The sequence below is a fragment of the Cygnus olor genome, chromosome 21 (assembly GCF_009769625.2).
Source record: "Cygnus olor isolate bCygOlo1 chromosome 21, bCygOlo1.pri.v2, whole genome shotgun sequence".
Classification (NCBI taxonomy): Eukaryota; Metazoa; Chordata; class Aves; order Anseriformes; family Anatidae; genus Cygnus; species Cygnus olor.
The window spans coordinates 3011628-3024603 of record NC_049189.1 but is presented as its reverse complement, the minus strand read 5'-3'; the positions used below and the strand labels follow the sequence as shown (position 1 = coordinate 3024603).

At 50.3% G+C, this 12976-nt stretch overlaps 1 protein-coding gene across 9 annotated transcripts in view; it reads right to left on the bottom strand.

Moving 5' to 3' along the window:
* Positions 1–12976, bottom strand: part of ACAP3 (ArfGAP with coiled-coil, ankyrin repeat and PH domains 3) — an 82096-nt gene that overhangs the window by 21233 nt on the left and 47887 nt on the right. For 8 of the 9 annotated variants that reach the window (XM_040533359.1, XM_040533364.1, XM_040533365.1 and 5 more), the window contains exons 5-10: positions 10084–10142; positions 8185–8368; positions 6928–6972; positions 6389–6484; positions 5960–6034; positions 5481–5492 (exon numbers count right to left, since the gene is read on the bottom strand). In XM_040533359.1, coding sequence (XP_040389293.1) covers positions 5481–5492; positions 5960–6034; positions 6389–6484; positions 6928–6972; positions 8185–8368; positions 10084–10142 — 471 coding nt within the window. Of the gene's footprint in view, positions 1–5480; positions 5493–5959; positions 6035–6388; positions 6485–6927; positions 6973–8184; positions 8369–10083; positions 10143–12550; positions 12690–12976 lie in introns of those variants that run through there. The other variant, XM_040533368.1, reaches the window with a different exon arrangement.

The following is a 12976-nucleotide window of genomic DNA, read 5'->3' as shown; positions in this document are numbered from 1 at the left end:
CCTCCTCGCATGGGATAAGAGCATCAGGGGCTCTCTGGCTCCAGGTAGAACTGGGAAGGAGAAACTTCCCAGCCTCTCAAGCCAAGCAGCTGTGTCTGGGAGCTGCTGGTGAAGGAACGTGTCACCCATTCCACAACAAAGAGTAACTTTCTGGATTCAAACCTCACTTTAAAAGGCCTGACAGACAGGGTAAGGGCACACAGGAGAAGCTTTTTCTTGTGCTCCCTTTCCCTTTCCTGCTACATGTGACACTAACACATGATTTTCATAGACCACCTTTTACCAATTTCTTCCCATCATTGCTGTGTACATGGAACAGGAAAGTCTGCTCTCAATGAGTTTGGACCCGTTTATTCAGTCTGCAATTAGCACCTCATTGTCTCTGCTGTACGAAAAATGCTCGACATGGAAAAGGCTTCCTAGGATTGGGGTCCGAATGGCTTGGGTTACAACTGTGCATGCAATTAGGAACAGCAGCGACACGTTGGATCACACATTGGTTAAATAAATCCCTTGTCTTCCAAAATAAGAAACCGAATCTCTGCCATCATCTGCTTCCCCGTGTCTTCCACTTCCAGTAAATCACACCGGCCTGGCCTCTCCAGCCCCGTCACCCTGAGGTTGCACACACAGCTGCCCGGGACCTGATATTCTTTTAGAAAGGATGCCACAATGGTTTCCATGGGAGCATGCCGACTGCTGCCGAAGCGACAATGAAGTAACAAATTCCAAGAGACACGTCCATAGGGATGTGAAAAAGGAATTAAGGAGGACACTCGAACCAGAAAACGAAAGGAAAAACCCAACACAAGCACAGACACAAACGGATCCAGGAAAGAAAAACAGAAAACCCTATTTAGAGGGCATCTCTTGCCCCCCTCGGTTACAAACTCCCCTGTCCATCTGCACGCAGCATGCACGGGACTGCCCGCACCGCAGAGGCCAGCCAAGCTCTGCCACTTGCTCCTATGAAGCCAGCACTTCACGCAGAGAGATGCCTGGCCAAACTAAATACAGCTTCAGTGAGCAGCCTTACCACGAGGGGTGAAGATGCCCCTCATCCCCCTGGATATTTTTGGCAGGGGGACGTTTGCCAGGCAAGGAGCCCTGCCTCAGAGGCACCTGCTGCTGTAGGGCGGTCTTGTTTCTGCCCACCTGGCACAGGTTTGTTCCTGTCCCAAAGGGCACAACACCTAGCTGAGAACAGAGAGAACCTTTCCTTGAAACACTGACTCCCTTACAGTTCTTTAAAATATATTTCTTATGGCAGTGGCCTTCCCTGGGGAGCCGCAGCATTAGCGCCTCACTGTACCACTTCAACGTGGCCATCGTGACTGCACTTCTCTTTATGTTTTGACTTTTAGTGATACAAAAACGCTCAAAACTAGGCAATCATGACCAGTGGATCATCCCAGTACAGTTTAAGATATTCAGAGAAACACGGCTTACTACCAGAACTCCACATGATTTTATTTCCAATCAATAGCATTTAAGATAGCAGACAGCACACGTGATAAATGCTCGCCTTCAGAGAAGACAAAGGCTTTACCCCAAAGTGCTTTCCTTCACTTGTTAAGTAACCAGCGATGCTCGCCATTTACCATTACATACACCCGAGCACAGAAAAGAGCTTCTCCCGAGGTAAGTGAGAAGCTGCGTGACTAGTTTGGCTCCGATTCTGAGCAGAACATAATACAGAGGAATATTCACATTCCCCAAGGAGGCACACACCCCCTTCGACACAAACCCTGGTGCACGCACATTCTGTTCTCTTCTGGTGCCTGACTGTATTTCAAGCCTCTCTCTATCTGGCTATTTTTACCCCTGTGTATATACTGTACAGCCCAAGGCACCCTCCGAAGCAGATGGAATTTGAAGGAGGGCTCCCCCACATGCATTCCCATTCTGCACAGCTTTTGTTCATTCCAGCAAAATCCCATTTACAGACCTTTTGTTTCTCGAGTTCCCTAATGCCAAATGATCCCCCTGCTCTGTAGCTTGCCAGCAGATGATGCTCAGAGATCCATGCCCTGCCCTTTTCCATCCCACAAACAAAACCAACCACATTTGCTCTCCTGCAGTAATAAAGCTGTGCTTGCTTTTGGGGCGCATCAGCGAGCACGGTCCTACAGGCACCGTCCTTGCTCCCCCAAGGCAAAGTGCCCCCTAAACTTTCTCCCCAAGAACCAACCCTGTAGGAACCATCTCCTTACCAGGAGGTATTCAAGCCTGCTGAAAATCTTCATGATGCCAGCTGCCACGGAGGTTCTGCAGGGAGCAGCTCTGTCCTCTCTCTCTCTCTGTTCTCTCTCTACAGTAGCATCTCTGCTAAGCACCGTGGGCTGGCAGGGAAGGAGGGATTTCTTTTTCAGCCCCTTCTCCTTTACCCCTCCTACTCCTTTTTGGGAGGCTGCAAGCTCTGCCGCTGGCTCCTGTCAAAGCAAGGGGCACCAGGCGAAGGAAGCTTGCTGGCCCCTGGGGAGCACCTGCTTGCCCCCTCCCCATGCCTCCTATTCACAGTCAATCAGCTTAGAGCAAGGGCTAATTACCATACAGCTGTCAGGGAGGCACAGGAGGGAGTGGGAGAAGCCAGGCAGCACAGAGCAGGCTTGACAGGGAGATGCTCACCGACTGTCCCCTGACCTTAACGCGCTCATCTGCCTTCAGCAGGGTCTGCTCCTGGGAAAAGGCCACCCTTTGGCCAGCAATTCCACCCCTGCTCCGCTGCAGCCGTGAACTCGGGGCGTTGAAGTGCCATATGGCCCCCGGGTTGTTATTTACCAGCTGGGCTAAATGAGGCAGAGAGCTCTGCCTTGGCACTCCTTCCTCCCTTGCCATGCAAACAGGCAGCAGCACAATTGCTTTCTCCACTCCTCTGGACCAAAGCAAAGCAGCTTCTGTACAGCCCTGTATTCTTCCACTTCCAGAGACCGGCAGTTTTGTTTAAGTGTTACCATTTCCTTCCCCATTTCCCATTGGAAAAAACTTCCCAGGCTTGTGCTCCAGTGGTGAGTGTTTCGCCTAAGTGGTCCAACCTGGACCAGCCCACGTGCCTTTGTGCATCCATCTGAAGCAACTGAGCCCACGTGCAAACAAACGCATTACGTGTATGGTTTAAGACAGTTCATCTCAATGCACAAGAAATTTGGGAAGCAACAAGACTCTCTCTGCAGCCTTTGCACAAATGTCTTCCATAAAGCACTCCTTTCACACAAGCAGCCCACACACACAGGAGGGAGGCACCCCTACCCTTCACATTAAGCCTCTCTTCTCTTTGCACAACAGAAGGATAACTCCAATATTTATTGTAGTCCATAAAAATAGACTCATCCTTTCGCTAGTTTCATTGGCACCCTTTTTGTACAAGGGAGCGTTATTTTGATATGCAGTGCGAAGCTGCAAATGGAGCTCTTTAAGGCTTTGGAGCTGGAAAGGCAGAGAGGGCAGCAGTTAAAATGACAGCTAGAAGTGATAGCTGCCCTAGGAATCGACACTAAAGGAGGCAGATGCTCCATGCAGGAAGGTGGGGGAGAGGGAGGCATAAGAAAAGGCACCTGAATTCTGGTATCAAAGAAAATAGTCGAGATTGATGCTGAGTTTCCCTCCTATCTTTTTTTTTTTAATTCTTAAAAGAATAAGAGACCACTTTGTTAGGAACTAGGCTCTTAGAAGGCTGCCCTCACAAGGCTACCCTAAGGTAAACCAATGAGAAAGACCCTGCCGTCAGATCCCAAGGAGCACTCCAAACTATTTTTTACACTGGATTCCCTCCCTTTCTGCTGTACCATGGCAGGCTGTTCAGGAAGCCACTGGTTTGATTAAATAAAGAGGTTTCCCCCACTCCTCTATAGTTAAGTGCTACTAAATCCCTTTTTTTTTTTCCCCAAAGACCAGAGGATATCCCTGGGTTTGGACGGGCTGAGCAGGAAGACATGCATTCAGACGTGTGCTGTGCTCCCTTTGGAGATGGCGAGATGCTCAGCAGACGCAGAGTGCCATGCTCCGCGGTGAGGAGCGACACCAGCGCAGCCAAAAAGCAGCCTCAAAACACATCCAGGCAGGAAGCTTTAAACCCTAAACTGCAGTAGGGGTGTTCAGCTCACTTGCAAGCCTATGCACACAGGGAGCCACAGTTCTCTGCATACGTATCTTGATGAAAAATAATTGCTCCTTCTCCCTCTTGGAGCCTGACCCCTGCTTCGTTCCCTGCTAGCCCATTCAAAGCCATGCAGTGGAAAGAGATTTAACTGAAATGCACGGCACTAGAGAGACCGTCTGCAGTCCCTTGAATGAAGTCATCACTCCTGCAGAGTCCCCAGGGGAACGGAGAGTTCACAGATGGGTTTTCCCCTCCCTCGGAGCACTTAACCGCAGGGAGCACACGCGCAGGACGATTCACAGGGAATGCCTGTCATTAACTTTCAAATCCAGTTACGTTTCCATTTCATGCATTATGACATTTTTGAGGGAGCATTAGAAGAAAAAAAATGGCCAGTTGCTTTCCTCCTGTTGAGAAGTATCGATCCACGCAAGCACCTGCCCTATACATATATCGTTCCAGTAACAAGCCAGGTTTTAATTCATCCTGTCAGCTATCTACGGGCAGCTTGCTTCTTCCTCCATTCTTTGGCTTTGCTCTAGCTCTCTAGCTCTTATTTCACTGCTAAAGGAATCTTTGAGAGTTAAAACCCTGGTAGGGCTTAAGCTCCAGGTCTGAAAATGACAACAAGCCATCAATGCCTTGGCAAGCATTTTTGTATTCCCCGAGGATGGCTTGGCTTCCCCGGCATTGCTGCTGTCATCTCCTGTGGGACAGCTTTTAAACAGAGTTGAATGGAAAAGCTGCTGCAGCCCATCTCTCCCTGCAGAGGTGATGTTACATGATGCTGTCTAATGGACCAGAGAGCACACACGGGAGAAAGCAAATGCACAGCACTGAAAGCATCGCACACTGGTAATCCATCCACCATGACAAGTCAAGCCCTTCCTACCCACACAGGACACAACGGCCCCCTGCACAGTGCTCTGTGGGCTGGGGACCATAATTTTGTATTTTTACAAACGTGTATGTGTTGAAAGTCCACCACTGACCTCAGTTAGAAGCCCGTACAGCCAATTCTCCTCCCACCAGACCCACGGTCTTCAAAGGCTCCTAAGCACCAAAAATATTGCCAAAAATATGCCAGCCAAGCACTGCTGCCACTGCTCTGAGTGAAGACTGACCATCACAGAGAACAGAGGAAACTGAAATCTTATTTCAGCACCGGATTGAAAACAACTTTGATGAGAATGAAACCAAACTCACTTGAAACTGGGCTTTAAAATCACATTTCTAGTGTTTATGTTACAGCACAAAACTTGTTGCAAGGTTTCTTTTTTTTTTTTTGGTTTCAAAGGCAGGACTTTGTAAATATCCAGAGAGACAAAGTGCTAATTCTGAAAAATGAAGGTGCTGGAAGAAGGAAATATGTGGTACTCACCTGCAGGAGGGTCTGCACGGGCAGGTCAACAATCCATTGAGAAGGAAAATAAGAAAATTAATGTTACTACAAGGATTTGGGATCATTGCCTAGATGAATGGTCTGGAAAATCAGAGCCCACATTAGCCAAAGCTACCTCTCTTCTGAAAGCTAAGACTTGCCTGATAATAGATCCTAGTAGCTTGCCAGATCATGGTGGTTATCCCCAATTATAGCAGGTGAATCACCTAGCAAGCAGTTCGGAGCAGACTTGCATACAAGTTCGCTGCAGCATGCTCCTCTCCCAGAAGCAGTGCCGAGTCCTGCCCCCTCTCTCCCACAACCCTCCACATCACTTCGGTGCAGCGTGAGCTTCGCTGTGAATGAAGAAAGGGCCCTGCAGCAAGCCCTGTCCGTGTGTGCCAAAGGAATGCAGCCGTGCACTCGTCTCTTGGGTGATTTAGGAGGGACTCTGGCCAGGACTCAGCCGCAGGACTCACCCTCTGCTGTATCAGCGCGTGCTTATGCTCCATCTCCCTCTTCTCCACTGCAGAATCAATCACCAGCTGGTCGAGCTAAAGGTGGGGGGGGAGAACACCAGGAAGTCAGGAAGGAGATTTATAAGCTGATGAATCCATTTCTGCTTCCCTGCTCTAGCGTTACACCTACCCTGCCCATGTTGTAAGTCCCCACGAGAGGAGAGAACTGTGTTGGGCTTCGTTTGGGTGCGCACTGCGAGTAACTGCAGCTGTCGGCTGCTAACTGTAGTGCTCAGCCCAGGGCGCAGCTCAAACAAGCACACGGCTTAGCGTGATGCTCTGACCACACTCCCCGATTACCAGGTCCAGTAGCTGAATGGGAATGAGGACATCCTCTCAGGGCAGAGGGGAGGAAATAGACTCAGTCAGCCACAATTCCCTGTCTCTCACCTCTGTGGCAAGCTTCTTCATGTAAGGGTCCAGTTCATGGAGAAGACTGTAGCCCTGCTGGAAGAAGGTGTACTGGGCGTGCATGAAGGACAGCATCTGGAGAGAGGAACAAAAGCAAGGTCAGAACAGGCTCTGGAACAGCGTGAAGAGTCTTTATCCTTTATTTTCCGTTTAAAAAGCCCCTCAAGGCACAGCTCTAACACTTTCCTTTCCTAAAGCAGCCTGCCCATTAGGTGACTCTCCCTCTTTCTTCCTCTCACAAATCGTTCCACAAGGCCATGCTTCCACATGTTCTGAGCACAAAGCACTAAAAGCAGCATCCTTCCCCCCCGAAAGTCCCCTCCAGTTCTGGCCTGGGGAATTCTGCTCTGCTCCTTCACTCTCCCCTCTTGTTAGCATACCTGCAGCCCCCAAAACTGCCCCAGACAGCATCTCCATGGCAGACCAAGGAGATGCAACGCTGACCCGTGCAACCTGGAATGGAGAGGGCTGCCTTTCCCTGAGACACTGAGAGAAGCCACAGAAAACAGAGTCCTTACCGCATCCAGGATTTCAAACTTCTTCTTGGCCTGCAGGACGTTGATCTGTGAAGGGATCAAGATAAGACTCTCAGCATCAGCAGCATTAGGCAGTCCACCACGGGGATTTAAGCAGGAACAACTTGTTGCAATACCCCTGGCAGCAAACCCAACTATTCAAGTACAGTTACAGAAAATTAGCTCCTGAAAAGGCAGTTCTTGCAAGTTCCAGGTGGAATAAAAAGTAAAAGAGCAGAGACGTTTTCTGATGGAGGCTCCTACTGACTGAGGTTACTGCTAGACCCACGGCTGTACACAGGCTGAAACCAGTGACCCCAGAGTGCAATTTGGTATCACATGGAGATGTTTAATCTACCAGGACATCGCTTTTATTTCCCTTAGCAGGCTGAGAGGTAGCGCTGTAGTATCATGGGCTTTTCCAATAACTATCGTGGAACCAGCCATGACATTGTGGTGGGCCTATGTTCTCTGTGTGCACACCCTTTCCACACCCATTTTTCAGACAAAAGTGCCTGGCTGACTGTCAGAGCGTATGTGCCATCAGGCACTGCCTCATGATCAGACAGAGCATGTTGGCAGATGGCCTCTGGTTGGTGCTGCAGGAGTGACAGCTAGTGGAGACACACATGGATCAATATTAACACAGCTTGGCTGCTTAAAACGCCCACTGCCTGGAAGGACAGACCTGACACGAAGCCTGTGAACGATACAGAGAAAATCCTTCACCATTTCAGATGCAGCAAATCTCCCACTGGGAAGAGGAATTCGGTCTAAGGCAGTATGTTTAATTTTTCTTACTGACAAGCGATTGAGATTTCCCTTCCCATCTATGCTGTAGCATTTTTAGGAAGGAGAACACACACCTGTGGAGTCAGGTCAGTGCCATGCAAAGGCAGAAACATATATAAACACATTTCAGCACTGACTCGTAGCATAATATAGGTTGGAAGAGACCTCCGGAAGTTATCTGCACCCTGCTCATAGACAACTACACCCGTGCCCTGCAACTGGAGCAAACCTTGACGGCTTCACACTCCCTCACACACCAGTCCCATAGACTCCCTGGCCCCTGAGGACAGAGTGCAAAATGTCCCATGAATTAGAAACCCCAAACCCTTCTGAATGCAGATGTAAGGCCCCTTTTGTCCCCTGCTACCTGGGTCAATTTCTTCATTCCCTACAGCAGATTTAGCAGTTTGCCTGTGAGGTCTTGTTCTGCACTGAGAGGCGCAGACGGAGCCACGGGCAGACACCAACCTGCAACACGTAGTCCAGGGCCAGGTGCCGAAAGCACTTTCTGGTTATGGTCAGGGTGCCCGTTGCCTCCTCCACTTCATGGGGCTTGTGCCGAGGTGCCTGGGCATTCTTTACCAGCGAAATCTCCATGTCTTCTCGTACCTTGTCAAACTGCTTCTTGGTTTCCTTGAACTTCCGGACGTCACTGGAACCCAAAGAAGTGGAGATGGTGGGAATCATTGTTACAGAGCAGCCAGAGCACTGCTGGGACAGCAGAGCAGGGAGAGGTGAGGCCAGGTTCACTGCGATCACTCAGAGATCTTGCTTCAAGAGTCATTGGCATGTTAACCCACCCCACCAAGTGCCACTGTGTCCAGCTGGACTGACTCCAGACTAATTCTAGACAGTCTTCAGAGAAACTCGGCAAGGAAAGACACTGGGCTTTCCATGCCGCCTTCAAATCTTTATGGAAATCCTCCAAGGACAGCATCCAGAAAACCAGGCAAGACCACATCCAGCCCTACAGACAGTCCACGACTGCCCTCGGAACAAGCAGCGAGCAGAACATTTCAGAGCCTGCCTGTAGAAACTTCCTATTTCACGACGTGAAAAAGAATGAACCCAGCTACTTTTCAAATTCAGGACAGGGCATTCAACAAGGGCAACCAGGCCATTCAGGTGCATCTCTGGTCGATTCTGTCTTGTCTGACTAATTCCAGACATTTGACTTTTCCTTTTCCCCTTGTTTACTAGGCTCATTTAATAATATTTGCATATATATCTATATATTATCTATATCTATTATGTATATATCTATACATTGTTACATACAATATGCAATTATTATTAAACAATATTTCATATTTATGGATCACCACGCAAGGGAACAGTTCCCATTGTTCCTTTATGCCCATCAAAATGGTCCCAGGTGTCAAAATTATTTCCCCAACCAAGGGCAGGAGCAGTGCGGAGATCCAGGCACCAGGGCCTGCAAGTGCAGAGGCTCAGGGGTACAAGTGGGGAAGAAGTAAGTTGCAAAGATGCGAAAAGGATGACAGCCCCAAACTGAAGGTGAAATTCCCCCTTCCCACCGCCAGCCTCAAGCTGATTAAATCTGAGCTCATCAGACGAATGATTATAGAGAAAGTGGGGGCAGGGTGAGTGCTAGGGAAGAAGACGGGGATGGGGAATGGGGGGGTCCGCTGGGGGCCTCCCTGCACCAAACCAGCCAGCTGTGAGGGATTCGGTCAGTTCCCAGTTCCCATGGAAACCAGCTCCTGCTTAGCTGGAGGCCTGGGCTGCCTCTGACCTACATTCAGCTGATTCGGGATCCCGCGCTGCACGTGGCACCTGCCCTGGGGAGAAGATGCTCTCAGAGGAAGCGTTTAACGCAGCGACGGCAAGGAAAGTCTGCTGAGACTCGGTCAAAGGTCCAGACTGTCCCCATCCAAACTGGGAGCACGCACTGGGTTAAGCCACAGAGAAAATTCTGCATTTAACTTAAGATAACAGATGCAGAGCTGGCCCTGCTCTGCACAGATCTGAGCTCTGGGAGGTGTTTGACCTCTCGGCTCAGTGAGGGGAAGCAGAGGTGGGCTCTGCAGATGAATTCTGCCAGACTTTGGGATGCTGCTCTGATCTGCAAGTATCCTTCATGTCCTGCTTTAAATAGGACTCGGGAACAGGATAAATACATCTGGTTCACAACAGAGCAACCAAATTATAACATAGCGAGATGACAGCAACAACCATCCCACAAACAGGTCCTTTACTCTGCCCATCCGCGTCTCTTTTGCCCCAAGCAGAGCCTTCAGTAGCTGTGCAGAGGTTGTGTTCTCTCCGGTGCACACAGGAGAGGTGCAATAGAAGCTGAAGACCAAGCTAGGACCAAGCTAGGTCCAAGACAGGACACATACTCACTCTTTCACAAAGTTGTGCAGCTGCTGCCGGACAGACCTCTGAGCCTGGTCAAACAGGATCTAAAAAAAAAAAAAAGGGAAAAGTGAGTGTTTGTAGGAGCAGCTGCCTTCAGTCCGTTTTGAAATCTCTCCCAAGTCCCAGATTTCTGAATTTGCCAGAGGAGGGCACTGTCACCCCAAGGCTACGCTGCCCTGGGAAGAAGACAGGAACAACCTCTGAAAGTCCATCAAACCCCATGCTGACAAACCTGGGTAAGAAGTCCAAGTATAAAAAGGGTTAGTTCCTACAAATCTTTTAAACTTTGTCTGTCCCTCACAAAAAAAAAACATGGGACCATTTCTCTACACCCTCTGCCCATACCGTCTCCAGCCCTGCCCACCTTCAAGGGATGTTTCCCCCATTAGAAGCCACAACAGTGGGGTCTGCTCCGCTCCCTCCCATCCATCTCTCTGCCGGCCACGATTACAAGTAACTCCCCATTTCAGACAGGGCTCGGGATGCACGGCAGTCTGGCTAATTGGGAACAGAGGGACAGGCTACCAGACCACACAACAACTCCACCACGGAGGGCACGGCCTCCCAGGGTTACACGGAGAAGCCTTTGGCCAGGCTGCAGCTAGCAAGAGTGGCCCACAAAGAAGGGACAGGGACCCCGTTTCATTCCCCCAGCAGGAGCACAAGACCTGGGCACTGGCCCAAACCTGATCGAAGCCCTGAAACGTCAGTGCTGGGGCCTGGCATTACAGCTGCTTGGCATGAGTAACCCCGCCTCGGTTGCTCCAACTTAGCATCGTGTCCTTGGCAGCCAGCTGAACCTAGGACACACAGCGATGATTGTGCCTTTGTTCTGAAAGGAACAGCACTTCCCAACCCAGCATTTAGCCTTGCTTCCTCTCCTTAAATGACCGAAGCCCTAATGCCCTCCATCCCTCGGAGACATCAGGAGGATGGTTCTGTCCATCCTCATTCTGTACTTTGAGAAACTGTGATGGTTTCCTTGGGGAAGGGCTTCTTTTCCTGCCTTCACCCACTGCAGCACGGTCCGTGCTCTCAGCCTGAGCAGTGCTCTGCCCATGACACCAGGACCTTATTCAAACAGATTTATTCCTTCGTACACGGATGCCCTCCCACCTAACATCTCCCATCAGGAGACGAGCAAGGCATGCTTTCGATGCTGTCCAGGTGTACCACTCCAACAGAAAGCACGGCACTGCGAGGTCTCAGCGCCTGCAGAGCCTCACGCAGATTCATTCCGTGTAGCGCTGCAGCCAAGGACAAAGCAAGAAACGCGCCAGGACCAGCTGAGCATAAACAGCCAGGAACGGCCTCTAAATACGAACAGATGCAAAGCAAGGGGGAAAGAAAGAAAACCCGAAGACCACCCAGTTTTGCGTTTTTACCAGTGTAAATTATTCCCTCCTCTTGGCATCCATTTGCCCTCCCAGAAAGCGCTCCAAGAGCCCTTGGCCTGCAACGTTTCCCATGGAGCAGCTTCCCCGAGTGCCGTTCGTGCATCCACAACGCTTCCCTCTAACCCGTGACACCGCACAGGAACGGGCAAACTGCAGGAAAGCCACCTGGCCTCCAGCGCACCTCCAGCTGGAGAGCTGCCGTCACTGGTTTCCACCAGGGTGAGCAGGGAAAGAAGCATCCTGCGATACCAGCACCACTCTTATCGCTTCCTTAATTTCACCAGGGGAATATTTGCAAGCAGGTCCCTCCATCTGATTTCCAATGCAAAATAGACGGGGCTTTAAGACCTAGAATTTCAAATATAAAACCATTCCTTGGCTGATTCTCCTTTCCCAGACATACTTGGAACAAATCATTTGGGTTAAGATTTTCCAGACCAAAAACCACCCCACCCTCTCTCGCAGCTTCCACCAAGACACGAGAAGTCCAGCCTGTGACTCACGCACATCTGGGCTCGGGGAGGGTCAGCACGGAAGAGGGGAGTTAACACAGCTCTCACCCAGCAGCAAGGGGCCGCGTCTTGCATTGCGCTCCCCCAGCGTGAGCTTCTGAGGCAAGGGGATAAGAAATCCCGTATTTGCAGAGGGAGGAGGAATTTCTTATCCCCCAAAATGACAGTAAGTTCACTGAGCCAGGCTTGCGTTCCTGCAACTGCAAACCCAAATCAAGATACAGAAGATGAGACACCCAAAGGGATGCTATTGCTATTTAATCCACTTTAATCCCAGCAGAGCCCACGAGAGAAGAGGAGCTCCCACCAGGCTCCAAGGCAAAGCAGGAGCTAAAAAGAACATGGGAGCACCTGCCCGGGGGCTGCTTCTCTCAGCACATACACCCCTGAAGCAGGACATCACAGCTGCACAAGGGAATGGGGCTTCAGTAGAGAATAAAGCAATGCATTTATGGTGAGAATTGCCAAAGAGAAGCATAAGCAGCAGGTCCAAGGCTAAGCCGGGAAGCCAGCCCATACATCAGGATCAGGCCCAGCAGTTACCAGACAGGTCCGTGGTGACGAGGCAGCATCACAGCAGAAATTTATGCTGTGAGTTGGGATGAAGATCACCAGGGTCCACAGCTAGGTACGAGCATGCTGAAAACCTGCGTTCCTGCAGAAGAGCTCAAACCAGAGGGTGAAAACCCAGGGCTGAATTTATATGGAGCAGCTGGGGCTATGGGCAGAGGGTGTGGGAGAAGGCTCCAGGTGAGGCTGGGCAGGGCCATCAAGGCCTGTTAGAGCACTGAGAGCCACATCCCCAGATGAGATCAGGATCCTGAAGAGAACCGGCTATTTTCCTGCAAAAACCGGCCCTGGGTGATTAGATGGAGGGTGTGGAGCTTCCTCTGCAGCTGCCTGACACAGAGACAAAGGCAGCTCTCTCCTCCAGCTCCACCAATTCACCAGCCCAGCAGCAGGGGTAAT